This window comes from Eimeria necatrix, genomic scaffold (assembly GCF_000499385.1).
Source record: "Eimeria necatrix Houghton genomic scaffold, Enh_scaff212, whole genome shotgun sequence".
Taxonomy (NCBI): domain Eukaryota; phylum Apicomplexa; class Conoidasida; order Eucoccidiorida; family Eimeriidae; genus Eimeria; species Eimeria necatrix.
The window spans coordinates 34,886-51,771 of NW_013652736.1; the positions used below are offsets into that span (position 1 = coordinate 34,886).

General features: G+C 51.2%; 3 protein-coding genes across 3 annotated transcripts; 2 read left to right on the top strand and 1 right to left on the bottom strand.

Moving 5' to 3' along the window:
* Window positions 1-3,120: 3,120 nt before the first annotated feature.
* Window positions 3,121-5,034, top strand: ENH_00029140 (hypothetical protein, conserved; the record flags this gene model as incomplete). Its single annotated transcript, XM_013580013.1, has 1 exon — window positions 3,121-5,034. The coding sequence occupies one exon, from the start codon at window positions 3,121-3,123 to the stop codon at window positions 5,032-5,034; it is 1,914 nt and encodes a 637-aa protein (XP_013435467.1).
* Window positions 5,035-7,816: 2,782 nt separating this feature from the next.
* On the bottom strand, window positions 7,817-11,161 carry ENH_00029150 (hypothetical protein, conserved; the record flags this gene model as incomplete). The annotated part of the gene is made up of 1 exon (XM_013580014.1): window positions 7,817-11,161. One exon carries the CDS (start codon window positions 11,159-11,161, stop codon window positions 7,817-7,819), a length of 3,345 nt encoding a protein of 1,114 aa, XP_013435468.1.
* A 505-nt stretch (window positions 11,162-11,666) lies between these two features.
* ENH_00029160 (acetyil CoA acetyltransferase/thiolase, putative) lies at window positions 11,667-14,442 on the top strand (the record flags this gene model as incomplete). The annotated part of the gene is made up of 6 exons (XM_013580015.1): window positions 11,667-11,904; window positions 12,368-12,524; window positions 12,845-12,947; window positions 13,189-13,336; window positions 13,660-14,002; window positions 14,238-14,442. 6 exons carry the CDS (start codon window positions 11,667-11,669, stop codon window positions 14,440-14,442), a joined length of 1,194 nt encoding a protein of 397 aa, XP_013435469.1.
* Window positions 14,443-16,886: the final 2,444 nt, after the last annotated feature.

Here is a 16,886-nt window from a genome sequence, read left to right on the forward strand (position 1 = left end):
TAGTGAAACTCGCCGAGTTTCTTGTATCTCGCACCAGCTAGCTGGTGGTTTTCCGCACACTGAGACGGACAGTGCAAAGCTCCGCATTCAAAAAAGGTCGAAACATGCACACTAAACAAACTTAGCCCTCCCCCATAGCCCAACCCGCAGCTCATTTCAGCGCTTCTGCTCGCCGTACGGTTGCTGCTAGGAAACTAGGAACGACTCACTCTCTGAGTTGCTTCGTTTCCTGCAGAGTACTGCTTGACTTCTCTTCAAGGCACCTGTAGACCGGCTTTTTAACTTGGCAGGACAGCTGTCATAACTCGGTGCAGTGCTTAGCACTTCAGTCGCAGCACTGGTTGGGCATTCCCATGTGCAGCACGTGAAGCAATAAGTCAACAGGGCTATTTTTATCTTGTTTAGTGCAATTTTTCTGTGTTAGTACACGCTTTGCCAGCGGCAACACCCAGTTGCGTCTTTTGCCTCTAGCCGGTTGTCTTTTTTTCTGCAGTTTTTCCAGCAGTCGGCGCAGTGGCAAGGAATTCAAGGATGCGTCTCGCCCCGCAACAGCACCCTGTACTTCAGTATCATAGCTTTTACGCATCGAGGACTTCTCATCTGAGCAGCTTCAAATAAAGTAATGTCTAACTCCACTCTAAGTCGTCGAAACTATACGCAGCACAGGAATCAGCTGAGCATAGAGCTGTCACGCTGGCACTGAGCAACAGCCTCCGCTAAAAGCGCTTTGTAACAAGTTCCTAGTGGACGTCAAGGCCTCGCTCCTCTATAGAAGAACAATTGATGAGAAGAGGGAGCCTGGTATGAAGAAGAGCCTCAAGTGGCCAGCCAAATGGCAATTTCCCCCGCCCCTTTCAGAGTCATTCTGCTGTAAATCGGCAAGAGACGCATGACAAGTGCTGTGACGTGCCCGGGGAAGTTGAAAGAACATAGCGCTTCTGTAGAAAGCTCCCTCACTTGAGAATTCACTGTTTCTACTGGTGACTGGGATTCAATGGTACATTGGGTTTCTATAGGAAACCTGCTCCCTCAAGAATTTTCAGAGCACATGCCTCCCCTCCCTAATTCCTTCAAAAATTTGGGTTCGTAATGAGGTTGCTTTCCCTTTTCTGAATCTTTGCAGAAATGTTTTCCGCCAAAACCAATAAAGTCACATCTGGGCTGTTTAGGGCGTGAAAAATGTGTCTGATAGCTAACGCTGCGAGGAATAGATGCTTGGTCTTATCCCCCAAGACTGTAGCCTGATAGAAAAGTAAAGGCTGACTGAATATCATCTAGTGGTTAAGACGGCAGATGCCTTACTACTTGCAGTGTGGGCTTGCAGGAGAGTTGAGCTTATTAGCAAAGGGCCAATAACACGCCGCAGCTCAGCGTAAGGAACACAACAATGTCATGGGTGCCACTGCATACACCTCAAAATGGTTTTATTCTCCTTTCCACCGCAGAACAGCTCATATCGAAGTTTTATGGTTGCTTTCATCTCGCGGAACACTTAAACAAGGCTCGGGTTTATGCTTTCAAATGCCTTTTACATTTCACTGCAACACGGAAACTACAAATTGTTCTTCTGGGTGCATCTCAAAAGATAACAATCCTATCGTGATCTTCTCAAAGCACTAGAGTATGCGCGTAAGAAACAGCACTTCACAGGTATATTAACGCGGGGCTGTTATCATCCAGCTAGTATTGTATGTTTTATCAATCCTTTAGTATAATATCTGTGCCGCTGTAACCTTGTGCTTGTGATAAGATCTAGGCCCAAACAAGCAGCTTCAGAAATGCTACAAGTTGCGATTGCTTTCCTTACAGCCGTTTTGCACAGTGGCGTGAGCGGAGTGCGTAGGTGGGGACACACTGCCCTGTAGCCCACACCAACTACCCCACACACAGCAGTTACAAACAGTAAAGTAAACTAAACACTAATATAGAAGAGTTAAAAGAGCTAGAGAGGGCCATAACATCACAGAAACCTTTGCGCAACCTGCCAGTGTGGGCAGAGTCCCTGCAAAAGCGCTGCAGCCACAAACCGTGCAGCCGGTTTTGCAGTTCGCGGGTCCCAGTACCCGGCAGAGCTCTGTATTTCTAAATGTTTTCCAGATATATCGCATTATAACAAGCTAAATTCAAGCTGCATTGCCTTCTGAGGTCCCGTGTGCGTTTCGCTGAGGTGTGCAACACTGAACTACGTCTTTGATGGAACGTTCGTTAAGCGCCGCTTACTTGATTTGGGACACGAACCTCATGCCAGTTATACACAAAATTACATTAGCTGCGTATTTAGCCAATATTCTTGCATATTTCTAACACACATTATAGGAATGCGCATAGGGGGCCCAACAACACTGCAACATGAAGCGTGAAAGGACGCCAAAAGCTACGCGTAATTAGCACGCAAAGCGTCGAAATGGTTTTGAAATGTTTCCAGTTTGGTTTTTAATTGTATTTCACGTTTTTCTGGTGCTGCAGATTCGCCGCTGTAGTCCTGGAGAATGCTGCAGTTTTTAGCGGCCGCAGAACGCTGCGTGTGGTTGTGCCTTCGAATTCTCGCTTTTCTGGCGTGGGCATGGAATAAATCCTGTTTTAGTGCTGTTGAAGGATTGCAGGCGATGCTGTGTTTCAGCAAACCCTTGCAACGGGGATCCTGGAGTTTGCACGTAGGCGGAGTCCGTCCTTAGAAGCCAACGCATACGATTCTCACTGCAGAAAAGGCTATTTAATGACGCCTTATACCTTTTATTCTGCAGAAAAAATTGAGGGGAAGTTTCAGAGATGAAATTTGAAGACGTAAAATCGCAGAGTTGAATCCTTTTCCAAACAAACAACCCGGTCTCGAGCATGTGGGTGAGCGTTGTATCATCGTTGTAAATTGGGCAAATGTCTCAAAGAAGTGGCCCCAAAAGTGGCGATAGATGTAGAAATATGCATTAATTAGTATCGGCGTTCTCATAAATGCGTGGAAGAACGGCTCAATTCGTGCTACTTCGGTAAGAGCACTGCAGTTGGTCCGGCTGCATATCCTGTCTATGCTCGTGCCGCTCCAGAGTCCCTGTTTCCAGCCCATTATCCGTGTCCGACTTGTTTTTGAATTCGTCCCGTTGTCCATTAACTACAGAGAAGGGTATGGCGGGGAGTTTCCCAATTCCCTCACCGATGCTGAGGGAGCGTCACAGCGAGAGTCCGGGTGTTGGCTACGATACTGCACCAGATAGCAACAAGCCTCTGGGATTTGCAGCGGGAGAGCCTTTTAAACGGGACTCAGCGTCTCTCTTTAGGCAGAGGAGCCGGCAAAGGAACCGCCGCCTCTACTTCAGTCTTGCAGCTCAAGTGGCAGTGGCTCTTCTTGCCGTAGCCTACTTGGTGCTGCGTTGCAGCATTCAAATTGGATCACGAAATGGGCATTCTGCCGTCCACAGGTCTCTGTCAAGTTCTGAGTCGGAAGATGAGGATTTTCAGGACGCCTGTGAAGATATGGATGTGCCATCAACTTCAAGTGCTACGTTTTTTTCCACCGGTTCTGCTGAAAGAAGCCTCCTAATGCGGGCCGAGCGCTATGCAGGCAATCTGGCGGAATTTGTGAAACAAATGAGTCGCGTGGGTGTCAGTATTTACCCAGAACTGCGCCGCAGCCTGCTTGCTACCACGTTGGGTCTTGTAGTGGTAGAGCTAGGAGCCCTAGCGAGCTTGCTGGGACCCGAATTTTCAGCGGTCATTGTAGCTGCGGGCAGAATTTACACTGCAGCGCAGGAATTGCGCGCCACTTTTGGCCGGAAAATCCTCTCACACAATGCCTTGCGCCACCTCCGAAGAATGCGCCAGCTCTTGAAAAAATTGCAGGAAGTGGAAAAGGCTTCTCCCGACATGCCTCAGGAAGAGCTCTTCTCGCGTCTTGAGTCTTTGCTGGAATTGCAAGAAACAGCACTCGCGCATGTGTGGCTGGGACTGAAGAACCTGGCATCTTGTTCCTTCTCAGATCTTGGAGCTGACCACGAGGAAATACCGAATATTTTGGATGCCATAAAAAGGACTGTGATGGCCCGAAAAGCCCAAGTACTGCGACAACCCCTTTACAGAGGCTGGCTGATGGAGTTCCATGGACAAAGATGGCACTTCGGAGTCACGACCTACAAGAATATCGAGCGCTTCGTACAGGAAGGCCCCAGACCTCACAAAGAAGACATGGAAGACCTCCAAAGTACTGCACTGGGCAAATTGCATGCCAGGGAGGCTGCCATGTGGAAGGTGCAAGAGGCACTTCAGGTCTCAGGAATTGTCACTGGGGACCAGTCAGCTGCACAGGACTCCGACAGAGAAGCCGCTGCTTCCAGTGACGTCTCAGCGTCTTCTAGGGCCTCGACAACACCTGGCAGCTCCTCATCACGCAGCTCTCCCGTGGCTGAGCCTTCAGGCACTGAGCGGGGAGAAACGGATTCCCGCGAAAGTGCCGTATCGAGGTTGCAAGAGGCATTTGAACTTTCGTCGCTTGTCACTGGGAAACAGCCAGATTTGGGGGATTCGGACGAACAATTCGAAGATTCAAGCTCGCAAGAAGATTCTCCCGCGGAGTTTTACACGCCCACTGGCTCCCCAATGCCTGGCCACACGGAGGACGCTTTTGGCACCTCAGGGGCGGAGCGCTTTGCTGGCCTTCTGCGTGGAGATTTGGGGGATTCGGACGAACAATTCGAAGATTCAAGCTCGCAAGAAGATTCTCCCGCGGAGTTTTACACGCCCACTGGCTCCCCAATGCCTGGCCACACGGAGGACGCTTTTGGCACCTCAGGGGCGGAGCGCTTTGCTGGCCTTCTGCGTGGCCCCAGCTCCTCTGAGGCTTCCGCGGGACCCGAACTCTTCGGCCCCTTCACTACTTTCAGCTCGGAAGTTCACTCATCTTCCCGAAGAACCTCAGCTGGGTGGAGAGCCGTGGGGTCACTCTCAGTGCCTCCACCGCATGAGACAGGTGGAGCTTCTGCGTCATCTGAAACGCCCAGCTCTTTTGGTCCTCCTGAGACTCAAGAAGATGATGACTGGTGGTAGCCCCTGGCGCAGTTGGGTTTCGCTCTGGCTTTGGGCTTTTGCTTCTGTCGAAAAGCCTTCCAGCCATCCTTGCTGCAACAGGCAGTCAGTCATTCTTCAGCTACAGCTTTTCTTGTATGCACCTCTTCCACATCAGGACTGGAATTCAGTTCTGAAGTGAAAACGTGTTCTTGTGGGCCTTTCCACGGATCTCGCATAAGTGGAAAGTTGTTACTTCTTTGGCTAGTGACTTCCTTGTGACACACTTTGGGCAACTGTGGCTCCCAGTGTGGGGGCAAATTTGACCTTGTTATGGCCTATCTGGTTGTGAAGTTACTCTCTTCGAAGGGTCTGAGATACTCAACTATCCTTTTTAGGGGGAGGCAGGCCTTCTGGGGCTTGCTGCGCCCGTGCACGTTCATTCCGTGTAAGAGGTCGCTTCTTATCCGCGCTTTATGCAGGGCTATTTTGCATGCGGCTTATGGCGGGCTGAGATGTGTGTTGCTGATGAAGGCGCTCGCTGCGTGTCTTATATGGGTTCGCTTCTTCACACCACTACTAGCAAGCAAGTGGCCGGTGATTCTGAGGCCCAGAGAAATTTCAGAATAGATGCCCTGGGCCCCGCTTCCCCCAGCTGTTCATGGGGGGCTGGCTGTGCTTGACCGCCTGTGCATGAATTTCGACCAAGAAGCCGCTGCAGAGGCAGAAACACTGATTCTGGCAGTTGGTCGGAGGCCTTCTACGATTTTAATTCTGTTGCTGGTTTCAACTTTGAAAAAGGACCGGCGAATGGTCGCGGATGTTTCAGACGAGCCTCGCGGACTACGCAGGACTGAAAAGGGCTCTAAACTGCATATTTTATGTGGCTGTAGGTGGCTGGGCACCACCTGCAAATAAGCAGTCAATGAACGAGCCATGCGACGCTTTCCAGCCAACACTGAAGAACCCAGCTTGAAGTACAAGGGAATTAACTTAGGCGAGGTATGAGCACCCAAGTGCTTCTTCAGCTGTGGCAGGTGTTAAGATGGAACTGGAGGGACCTCAGTTGTCCGCTAGTCGCCTGTGGCCGTCTTCTTTTGATGCATTCCAATCAAGAATGTGTTGGAATCAGCACGGATGACCCTGGTGAAGATGGATGCGTGTAAACTTCAACTGCAGGCTACGAGGAAACAATCGAAGCCTGTAGCTGTTCCACTGAATCTTTGGATGCATTTCTAGACTTGTCAGCTTTTATCATGTAAAACGCAGACTTGATTTTATGGATCTGCATGCTTTTTAGTGGGCCATGAAATGCAATGGCGAATGCGGAAAAGCAGGAGCCAGTTCTCTTCCGGAAGTATATGGTTGCCGTCTGCGGCCAGTGGCCCACTGGCGATTCAGCTCTATTTTTTTCCTGCGAACTAGTTCTTCTGGGCGGCTGAGTCTGCACCATAGTGAAGCTGAGCCGACTCCGAATGAACGGAGAGAAGGGCCCCTCTCCAAGTTTAGCATGCCCATGCAAATTTCGCATGCTTCGTGGAGGATAAGATCGTTTTATTTCTTTCGGATGCTGTGTCGCTTTAAGAGGAAGCGACTCCCCTAGACTCATGCGCACACCAACTCATGAATAACTACTTCCGTGTGGACTAGTGCGTGCGAAGTAGAATTCGTCGGTAGAGGGTAGAAATATTAAAACAGTCTGATTATTTTAAAACATTATCCAGGTCATTTTATCCTCTTAACTTCGGATAAAACTATTTTAGTCCAGCTGGGAGGCGCGTAGAGATGAATATTCCGCCTGGTTATCGGCTCTGCAAATATGCTTGGTGCTTCTTTGAGTGTGGAGGCTGGTGAGAAAAGCTTGCGTTCGCTTTAGGTTGCTAACTTCATCAAAGCCTAAATTGGATAATCATTTCTTCCCTTAGACAGCCAAGAATACCGCGGGCATAATGCAAAATGCGGTCACTTCAACGCGTGCACCCGGCAGCATACCCACAAAATGAGCAGAAATCCAACAACAAAGAGAAATCTTGAGAGTGGCGGTTTACAGCTGCAAATGAAAGTATGTCCATCAAAAAGAAACAGGGCTTGAAGGCTTTCAGCTCGACAAGCTTGGGCTCCCCCGCGCGAGCACCTGGAGGATCACAAGCGGCCACCAGACGACGCCGTCGAGATTATACCTTACCTGTAAACTCGTTAGCCCTTGCAACAAGGACAAATTGTCACTTCTGAAGCGTTCAGCACATCAAAACGCGTCAGAACACAACCAAATGACAAATATTCAACTTCGCCAAAACACCGAAGTCAATGTGGTTACCAGGATAGCTACGAGATCCTCCATCCCCTCAGCCTTGCATAAAACTAGCATTCAGCTTCTCCTCACATTTCCTCCAGTTGAAATGAGAGGCAGTCCCCGTTTCAATCGCGAAGAAGATTCATCTTGGAGCTTCTGGGGGGTCGAGAGGGCCTCCACAAAAACGACTCCAAAGCTTTTGGTGCCTGCATTTTGTTCTTCTTGCGCTTGTTTCTTTTCTTCGTCATGTTTTCCTGCTCTCACATTCTTACATTGTGTTCACCTCTTTGACTTTATTCCTCTTGTTGAGTCTCTTAGACTACGGTCAGATACAGTGAGCAAATCCTGTGGATTTCTCTGAACTCTCCTCATAACGGGACTAGCCCAGAGCCCCCACTTGTTTTCATATCTGCGCCGTGTCTCCTTTTTTGCAGGAAACGGCTATTCCCTAGTGCCCTAATGCCCTGTCTTGAATAAATCAAGGAGGGGGGCGGGCACACTTCGACTTAAATCAAATGCTGCTGCATTTCGCTAGTTCAATCGGTACTTGGGTAAGGGTTCTCCTAGCGGCACCCCATGGAAGGGTCGATTCGGCTCGCGACGCCCAGGGGCTCTTTCCCACAGCCCAGCAGCCGGATGTGCTTGTCTTGACTCCGCAGCTCCTCTTAAAGCCTCATGAGAGGAATAAGCCTCATGTTTGAGTGCTGGAGTTCCTCCGGCCTGCATTGGGTGACTCAACTGATGCAGAAGGCCGCTAAATGCACCATAAGTGACTTCAGCCGCCGCTTGAATCGGTGGTCTTTCAGATGGAACCTGTGGCAAATGACTTCCAGCACCCGTCATGTGCATGAGGTGTTGGCCAGGGAAAGGCTGCTGCTGCCTTGGCTCCAAGCGATGTTGCTTCATGAGATCAGCTCGCGGAGAAGAATACTGCGCATCTAGCGGCAGTCGCATTACTGGGTATTGAGCTGGAGGGTTACTGGGAAGCCTCCAGGTGTACTGCGCCGCCCCCAAAGCCGTGGAAGGCTTACCGGGGGCTGGAGCCCCAACAAACCAAGTTTTTTCGGGGCTTCCAGACTGCCCAAAGACGAAAGACTTGTCGGAAAATTCGGCCGCACCAGGCGCTGCGAAGGGCCTGGTGTATCTGGGAAGTCCATAGGGGCTTAACAGCGAAGAAGCGCTCTGTAGTAAGGCTGCTCCTTGGGAAACAGCTTGCTGCAGGGTTCGAGTAGCTTCAAATTGCTTAATTGCCTCTGTCAAAACGGAAAATGCAGGTCGCTGCGGAAGCGAGACATGCGCAGTTTCCACATAGTCACTTCGAGCCTTAGGCTCCTCTGATATCCTATATGAGGAATCATCCGCAAGAGGGAGTCCAGAGGCCCTGAGGGAATTGTAAGTTACTGCTGGCACTGCAGCCTGGCCCGAGCCTGCATATAAATGCTCATAGTGAGCCTCATTACCAAACTTATCTACCGTCAGGAAATCTTCCTCCAGGCCAAAGCCATATGCATCATCAGCAAGCTCATCTGCCTCCAAGTACTCGTCCGCAACTTTAAAGCCATATGCCTCATGAGAAGGATCATCTGCCTTCGGGTAATAGGCCTCAGATCCTAAGCCATATGCCTTTTGAGAAACATCATCTGCCTTCGGGTAATAGGCCTCAGCTCCTAAGCCATATGCCTTTTGAGAAACATTATCTGCCTTCGGATAATAGGCCTCAGCTCCTAAGCCATATGCCTTTTGAGAAACATTATCTGCCTTCGGATAATAGGCCTCAGCTCCTATGCCATATGCCTTTTGAGAAACATTATCTGACTTCGGATAATAGGCCTCAGCTCCTATGCCATATGCCTTTTGAGAAACATTATCTGCCTTCGGGTAATAGGCCTCAGCTCCTATGCCATATGCCTTTTGAGAAACATTATCTGCCTTCGGATAATAGGCCTCAGCTCCTAAGCCACATGCCTTTTGAGAAGGATCATCTGCCTTCGGATAATAGGCCTCAGCTCCAAAGCCATATGCCTCTTGAGGAACATTATCTGCCTTGGGGTTATAGGCCTCAGCTCCAAAGCCATATGCTTCTTGAGGAACATTATCTGCCTTCGGGTTATAGGCCTCAGCTCCAAAGCCATATGCCTCTTGAGGAACATTATCTGCCTTCGGGTTATAGGCCTCATCTCCTAAGCCATATGCCTCAAGAGAAGGACCATCTGCATTCGGGTAATATGCCAATGAGCCATATGCCTCACTGGCAAACTCATCTGCCTTCGGGTAAGCTTCCACAGCTCCAAAGTCATCTGCCTTATCAGCAAGCTGATCTACCTTCGGGTAACTGTCCACAGCTCCAAAGCCAAATGTCTCATGAGAAGGATTAACTGCCTTCAGGGAATCGGCCTCAGCTCCAAAGTCATATTGTTCATGAGAGAGATAACCTGCCTTCGAAGAATCGGCCTCGGCTCCAAAGCCATCTGAACAATCAGAAAGCTCATCTGCCTTCGGGGATTCGTTCTCAGTTGCAAAGCCATATGTCTCATCAGGAGGCTCATTTGCCTTCGGGGAGTTGTCCTCAACTGCTAAATCATATGAATCATCAGAAGGCTTCTTTGCCTCAAGGGAATCGCCCTCAGTTCCCAAGTCCTCTGAAGCCTTCAGCAAAACCGCAGAGTCTGCAGACTCTACTGCAGGCTCTGCACTGTTCTCTAAAGAAAGACTCTCTAGATTGCCCTGCAGGGCGCCCGAAGCCTCGCTCTGCTCTTGACTTAAACGCAAACCAAGAGGCGTGCTTGCGAGCTCGGCCAATAGCACATGATGTTGTTCCAAAGGACGCGCAAGAGCCCTTTGGATTTGCCAGAAGGCACAAAGTCCGAAGCGCACTCGTTCTGTGTGTTGCTCCCGCAAGAAGTGATTTAAAGCAGGGTCTCGAAGCAACTGAAATCTACGAACGATCATTGTCTGCCGCATGTCTTGCAAGATTTCGTCGGCCAATTCATCTGGAATGAGCCCATTGAATGCAGGTTTAAGGGCAGTCAGTTGCTTCATGCCTTGCAGCATTTGCTCCAGAACACTTTCCTGCAGCTCAAGGAGCTCCTCGAGCTTTCTGAGCAATTCAGTTGGAGAAATATCCCCCCCGGCCCACTTAATACCTGGAAGTGCCTCTAAGAAGAGCCGCAACTGCCGAAGGTGCCGCAAGCCGCAAAGGGATATTTGTTTCTTTGTGAAAGTTCGGCGCAAAGTGTCGTATAACAAATCTAGGCTATCTAAAACAGCTTTTATTCCATGCCGCTGTTCAACTTTCAGCAAGGTTGCCTGGGCAGATAGTTCCACGACAGCCAAAGCCAAAATGATACTCATTCCTTCCCGGCGCATTGAAGTGGACACTTTTTGCAGCGCCAACATAAAGTTTTCAAAGAAACGTTTCAAACCATAAGTGAAAAGCACGGCGCGCTCGCGGAGCTCCTCCCCATCAAGAGCTGCGTCTTGTGCCACATCATCTGCGAACTCGCCGCTCTCCCCGCCTCCACAAACTCCTCCAAGTTCTCCCTGTGCCCTCGCAGCAGCTGCAAGTGACCTCGTTGCGTTTCGAACGCCATTCTGGATCTCTGTGTGAGGTCTGCAGCGCAGCACCAAGTAAGCTGCTGCAGCAATCGCCAGCAGCGTGAGGGTCACCAGGGTCGGACAGCGGCGAAGGCCCGCCTGGTGTCTACGACGGACAAACAAAAAGCCAGAATACCCCTCTTGGTCCTTCAGAGCTTCCGCCCCGAGCTGCAGTTTCGGATATTTCGGCGAAGTCACAGGGATGAGGCGCAGGTGAGGGGTCTCGCCTCTCTGGCTGAGCGTCTCAATGCAAACGGAGGCCGTCTTCGCTAAACTATGCATTGCAGCTGATGGGCTTTTGGCCCCAAGGCAATGCAGAAAAGATCTAACAGTCAAACTAGGGTTCCCTCTACGGAGTAGCAGCGACAGGAAGTGCCCACGGCCAGTCTGTCCCGGCGCCGAATAAGGCGCACTGCACAGTGAATATTTTTGCTCCAAGAGACTAAGCCATCTCTTGAAACATTCAGATGCGGCCTGGCAGATCCCGAGGATAAGACTCGACACTGCAAGACGTGCAGACACAGACGCAGGCGAAACCTGGTCTACTGGGCCCCAACAGTCGCCATCTTCGGCCCGTTTTGATCATTTTACAATGGAAAAGTTAAATTATTTCAAATGTTTATAAGCAGAAGACACGCTCCCGCTTCGCACAACTCTGGGCTTCCATTTGGCAGCTCGATGATCAGCTGTTCGCTGAGACTGTGGGACCCCCCAGCACGCCAGAGAGTAGGAAAACCAGAGGATCTTTTGCCCGTTCAAAAGATGATTTTTGCATGCAATTTAAAGCATGAGGAGACAGCTGCTGCCTCGGAGGGTGGTGTTTATTGGGGGGGCTCGAACGCCCATTGGCGGTTTCCTGGGATCCTTGAGAGCCACGCCTCCCAGCAAACTCGCCGCTGCAGCAGCAGCTTCTGCCATTAAACGCTCTGGGCTTTCCCCTGCAGAAATTCAACAATGTGTAGTAGGCCAGGTGCTCGCTGCGGGGCAAGGAAGAGCCTCCCACAGGCTGGCGATGAGTCTTGCGGGTATGGGGCGGTTTGCACACTGAGCAGATCTTTTCCTTTTCTGCCTGTTTTTTCGGCATTAAGTGGCTTTTTTCTCTCAGTTCAAAAATATGGGGCTCTGTTACGCCTTTTTTCTTGAATATTCCCCCAGTTCCTCCCCGTGTTCTCGTAATTTTAGCTTTTGTGATCTGCATCCGTGTGTAAGCTGGAGTTCCCGCCTAACTGGGGATTCTTCGCACATCTGTGGCCCCAGCTGTGGGTGGCGCAGCAGCGCAGTGGCCTGGCAGCTGCGCTGAAGAAGTTGCAAGGCGGGTGCAGCAGCAGCACCGTCAGCAGCGCATTTGGCACTCCAGCCCCCCATAAATTCCTTTTAAAATCAACTCCATCATCAGCAGCAGCAAAACATTGTCCTTAGACTGCATTTAAAGAGTCTCAGCCCCCGTTTCACCGCTGCCTGGCCGCATTCATGTTGCTGCTGCTTCAGGTCTTCCTCCCACGGCCTCCGTCTTCGCCGTGAACAGCGGCTGCGCCTCTGGCCTCAAGGCTATTTCTTTGGCCGCTTCTTCGGTGGCTCTGGGCGAGTTCCCTCTGTCGCTGGCTGTGGGTGTGGAGTCTGTGAGCTGTGCGCCGCACCTTTTGCTGTAAGTCCTCCTCGGGCTTTCTAAAATTCTGCCGAGTCTTAATTATTTGAAGCATTTGGTTAATTTTAGCTCCATTTTGTAAAGCATTTAAAGAACTTTTATTAGCTAATATACTACACGCAAAAGGAGTTTCTTTTTTTCCATTTTTAAATCCAAAAGAACCGCTTTCAAGTCCTTAAGTGCCTGCGGGTGTCAGTGCGGCTCCTAAGACTCAAGGGAAAAAAGTCGAAAGAGTCCCGAGCCTGCTGCGCGGTTGCAGTGGCGGCTGCAGCAAAAAGAGGCTGCTGCGTGCTGCTGCTGCTGCTGCTGCTGCTCAACAGGAAAGCAAGAGAAGGCGGCTACGGGCTGGGGGACGGAGCTCTCGTGGACTCAGTCGTTTTTGACGCTCTCAACGGCCCCAATTTTCAACTAATACCCGGCGAAGTAAAGACTGCCATTTATGCCACGAGATTCCCTCTATGCTGCCACTAATGGCTTCCTGTAGCCCGCACTCTGTCTCATTTCGCCGTTTTTTGGGATGTGGCTGCAGCTCTGAGTTGCACGGAGCAGTGCCTGTTCTTCTGTGCTAATATGGTCTAATATGTCTGAACTTTTTGTCTTTTTTCCTCAAAAAGTCTTTATTTTTTCTGAATTTGATGTTTCATTCGGCTTTGCGCGCGTTCAGGAAGCAGAAGCCGCCGCTGTGGCCCACGGCATTTCGCGGGCTGACTGCGACGAATACGCAGTAAGGAGTTTCAAGCGGGCGGCCGACGCTGCCAGCAAAGGCTTTTTCGGGCTGGAGGGGCTGGAGCCGCTGGCTGCTGCTGCTGCGGGTGCGTGGCTGCTGCTGCTGCGGGTGCGTGGCTGCTGCTGGGGCGCTGGGGAGCAGCAAAAGTGGCAGATCTGTGCACTGAAAGTGGCTGCATGCAGCCAGGAAGCAGGGGGCAGCGGGCAGCGGGAAATACAGCTTTTGGGGGCAGGAGGATGTCGGGGGTTGCTGCAGCAAAAGCACCCCGTGCTGCTGTAGAAGCGGCTTCTGGGGAGCACGCATGCAGCTGCGCAGTCAGTAGAGATGCTGCAGCACGAACTTTAGCTAGAGTTCAGGATTAGGAGAATAGGAAAGGCATTTCATTTCCGTCATCTCTTGCTGCCTAAGGTGGTGCTGCAGCGCCCGCTGCCCACGGCATGGGCTCTTCAATATTCGACCCTCAAGAGCAGCAGCAGCTGCTGCAGCGCCGCGCTTCTGCGCACTCCAGCGGCCGCCAGCAGCTGCTGCAGCAGCGGCAGCGGCAGCAGCAGCAGCAGACGCGGGAGCTGCTGCAGCACGACGAAGAAGTGAGGCGAATCTCTCTGGACCGCGTGGCCTCAGCCCGCCCCGTCTTCCGCAGCGACGGAGTCTTGACTGCAGCAAACTCTTGCAAGTTGGGCGACGGGGCAGCAGCTTTGGTGTTGGGCGAAGAAGGAGAAGCAAGAAAAAGAGGCCTGAGGCCTCTAGCCCGGTGAGACTCGGAGGACCACTGGACCTCGCAGCTTCTTTCGGTGCCTTTTGCTCACTTCAAGAGCTTCCTCTGGCTTCCAGGCACCACATTCCCGCTTGCTGCATCCGAGAAGCTGCTGCTTTAGCTGCTGCTGCTGCTGCTGCTGCTGCGGCTGCTGCTGCGGCTGCTGCTGCAGCAGGGCACGGCAGTGGCTGCGCAGCAGCTAGTCTCACTACGTGCGCTGTGGAATGCGCAGAGTCTTGTCTTTTGCTGACGCGGGAGGAGGAGAAGATGGGGCCCCTTTCACATTACCTTCTGAAGTTGCAATCCTTAGAGCTCTCCGTCTGGCAGGACTGGAACGGGCAAGAGAGTTTTTGCTGCCTCTTGCTGCTGCTGCTGCTGCTGCTGCTGCACTCGTCTTGCTGCCTGCTGCAGAATGCTGTGGCTCTTCCGACTATTGACGTGCTGATTTGCTGCTGTTTCGCTGCGCAAACATCCGGCAATTTCGCCTCTGCTTCCCTTACCCGCTGCGATCTTATAATTCTTTTATCATTTGTCACTTATTTCGTCTTTATCATTTGTCACTTATTTTGCATTTATTGAGGAAAATGTAGAAAGGTTGTTTTTTCTTTTGCCTAATTGCCGGACTTTCCGTTTGCTGTGTGCACCTGCGTGGGCGCTTTTCGCGTGTGTTGAGTTTGTGCAATTCTGAACTTCCGCAGAAGACCCTGAGATCGTAAGACCCCGAGGACTTCATTTAAATTTGCTTTTCTTTTCTTTTTATGCATTTCTTGGCAGGTGGACTTGTACGAAATTCACGAAGCCTTTGCTGCTTTGCCGCTGCTGCTGATGCGCCGGCTGGACATTTGTGCTTCCCGCGTGAATGTGCACGGGGGAGCGATAAGCCTGGGCCACCCGTTTGGTGAGTTTTCGGGAACTTTCTTTTTGCTGCTAAGTCCCGCAGCTCGAAATGTCTTTTTTAATTGCCTTTTTTAACTATTTCTTTTTCTTTTCAGGCATGTCTGGAGTGCGGATGGTGCTCTCGCTAGCTGCTGCGCTGCGCGCCCGAGACCTGACCTTCGGCTGCGCCGTTGCATGCAACGGCGCCGACTCCGCCACAGCTTTGGTGCTGGAGGCTCTTTAAATATTCCGCAGCCTTTCCGCAGCTTTGCTGCAGCTCCAGAGTGCACAGAGCTGCCAGCTTTCCAGCTTTTTCGGGGCCTCTTTGCCTCCTCTGGAGGGGCCAGCAGCGGCCCCGCAGGCAGCCATTTGGGCTTCTTCGGGGCCCGATTTCAACACAGACTTTTGCCTTTGTAATTCACTTTATTCCGATAAGGCGGGAAGAACTTTTGAGGCTTTTGGCAGCTCAAAAAGCTCCAAAGTTGCAGCTTTTCACCGCTGCTCCTTCTGCCGCTTCAATGATTTGACTCAACATCCCCCGGAAGCAGTTTCTTGACTTCTCCATTTTTGAATATCTTTTCATCTCATTCCGCATGGCTATTTGACGTTATATTTCCTATTGGGTTATCGCATCAACAAAGCATTTTCAAACTCTTTCTTCTAATCTCTTTCTGTTTTTGAACATCTTCGTCTTCTACTACTACTAGCAGCCAGCGGCACAAGTGCTCTTGATCAACTAAGTCTTTTTCCAGTTGTTTCTGTTTCCCCTCTCTCGTTGTCTTGTCTTAAAAAGATTATTTTTGCATGCATTTGCACTATTTAAAGGCATTTTAGAGCTTCGGCTGAGCAGAAGGCTCTGCTGAGCTCCAGAATTTCCTCATTTTCGCGGGAAAGTTCTTGAAAATTTGCTGTGGGATAGTGGCAGGCATTCAGTTGTTTCTTTTCGGCCGGCTTGGGTTATTTTTGAATTTTAAAGCCAATTTAATGACTCCGAGACGCGTAGAGGGGCTGCAATTGGGAGACTCTTGGCCAATTTGCAAAAGCCACTTCAGCAGCAGAACAGCGCTGCAGCAGCAGCAGTTGCAGCAAATATGGGAAAGCGCTTCGCTGAGCGGGTTGCTGCCCCGCACAAGCCGTTTTTCTCTGCAAATTCTGGGGAAAATAATTTATTTAATGATTTAGGAGCATTTAATTGATTGGTTAGACCCCAGTTCACTTGAACTTGCTTCCAGTTGCCGCAGCGCCGGCTGCACTCAGCTTAGCCGAGGCTGCCAAGCCAATTATTTGGTGCTTTCGCCTCCCAGGAGGCCACTTAAGGTTTTCTGAAGCTAAATAGATTTAACCTATTCATGTCAGTGGGTGAAAAAGCCCACAGAATGCCCCTAGGGGTCCAGTGGGGGCCCCAGGAGTCCTGGGGGTTCCCCTGGGGCACTGAGAGGATTGGGGCCCCTGGGGGGCCCCTGGGGCCCTCAGTGTTGCCGGCTGAGGTGGGCTGCGGTAGTTACTTGCTGCTCGTGCTGCTGCTGCAGGCTGCTGCTGCTGCAGCTGCTGCTTTTTCTGCTGCTGCAGGCTGCTGCCGCTGCAGCTGCTGCTTTTCCTGCTGCCGATGCGTGTTTTAGGGTTTCGCTTGGCCGTGAGCAGCAGCAGAGCCCCCACAACTGTCTCATCTCTGCTGCTGCGGCTGCTGCTGCTGCTGCTGCGGCTGCTGCTGCTGCTGCAACAGAGCAGGGCCCTTATGGCTGCGCTGTAAGCGCTTAAGGCTCTTCTGCTACTGCTGCGGGTCCTCAGCTGCTGCGCTGCAGCTGTTGCTGCTGCAGCAGAGAGAAAAGCCTTTATTATCTTTAAATTACTAGGCCTCTTTCTGTGCTGCACTAAGTGCTGCTTAAGAGCCACTAAGTGCTGCTGTGGGGCCCTCGAGGGCCCCCAAGAGGGCCCTTAGGGGGCCCCCAGGGGGCCCCAAGAGGGCCCTTAGGGGGCCCCCAGGGGGCCCCAAGAGGGCCCTTAG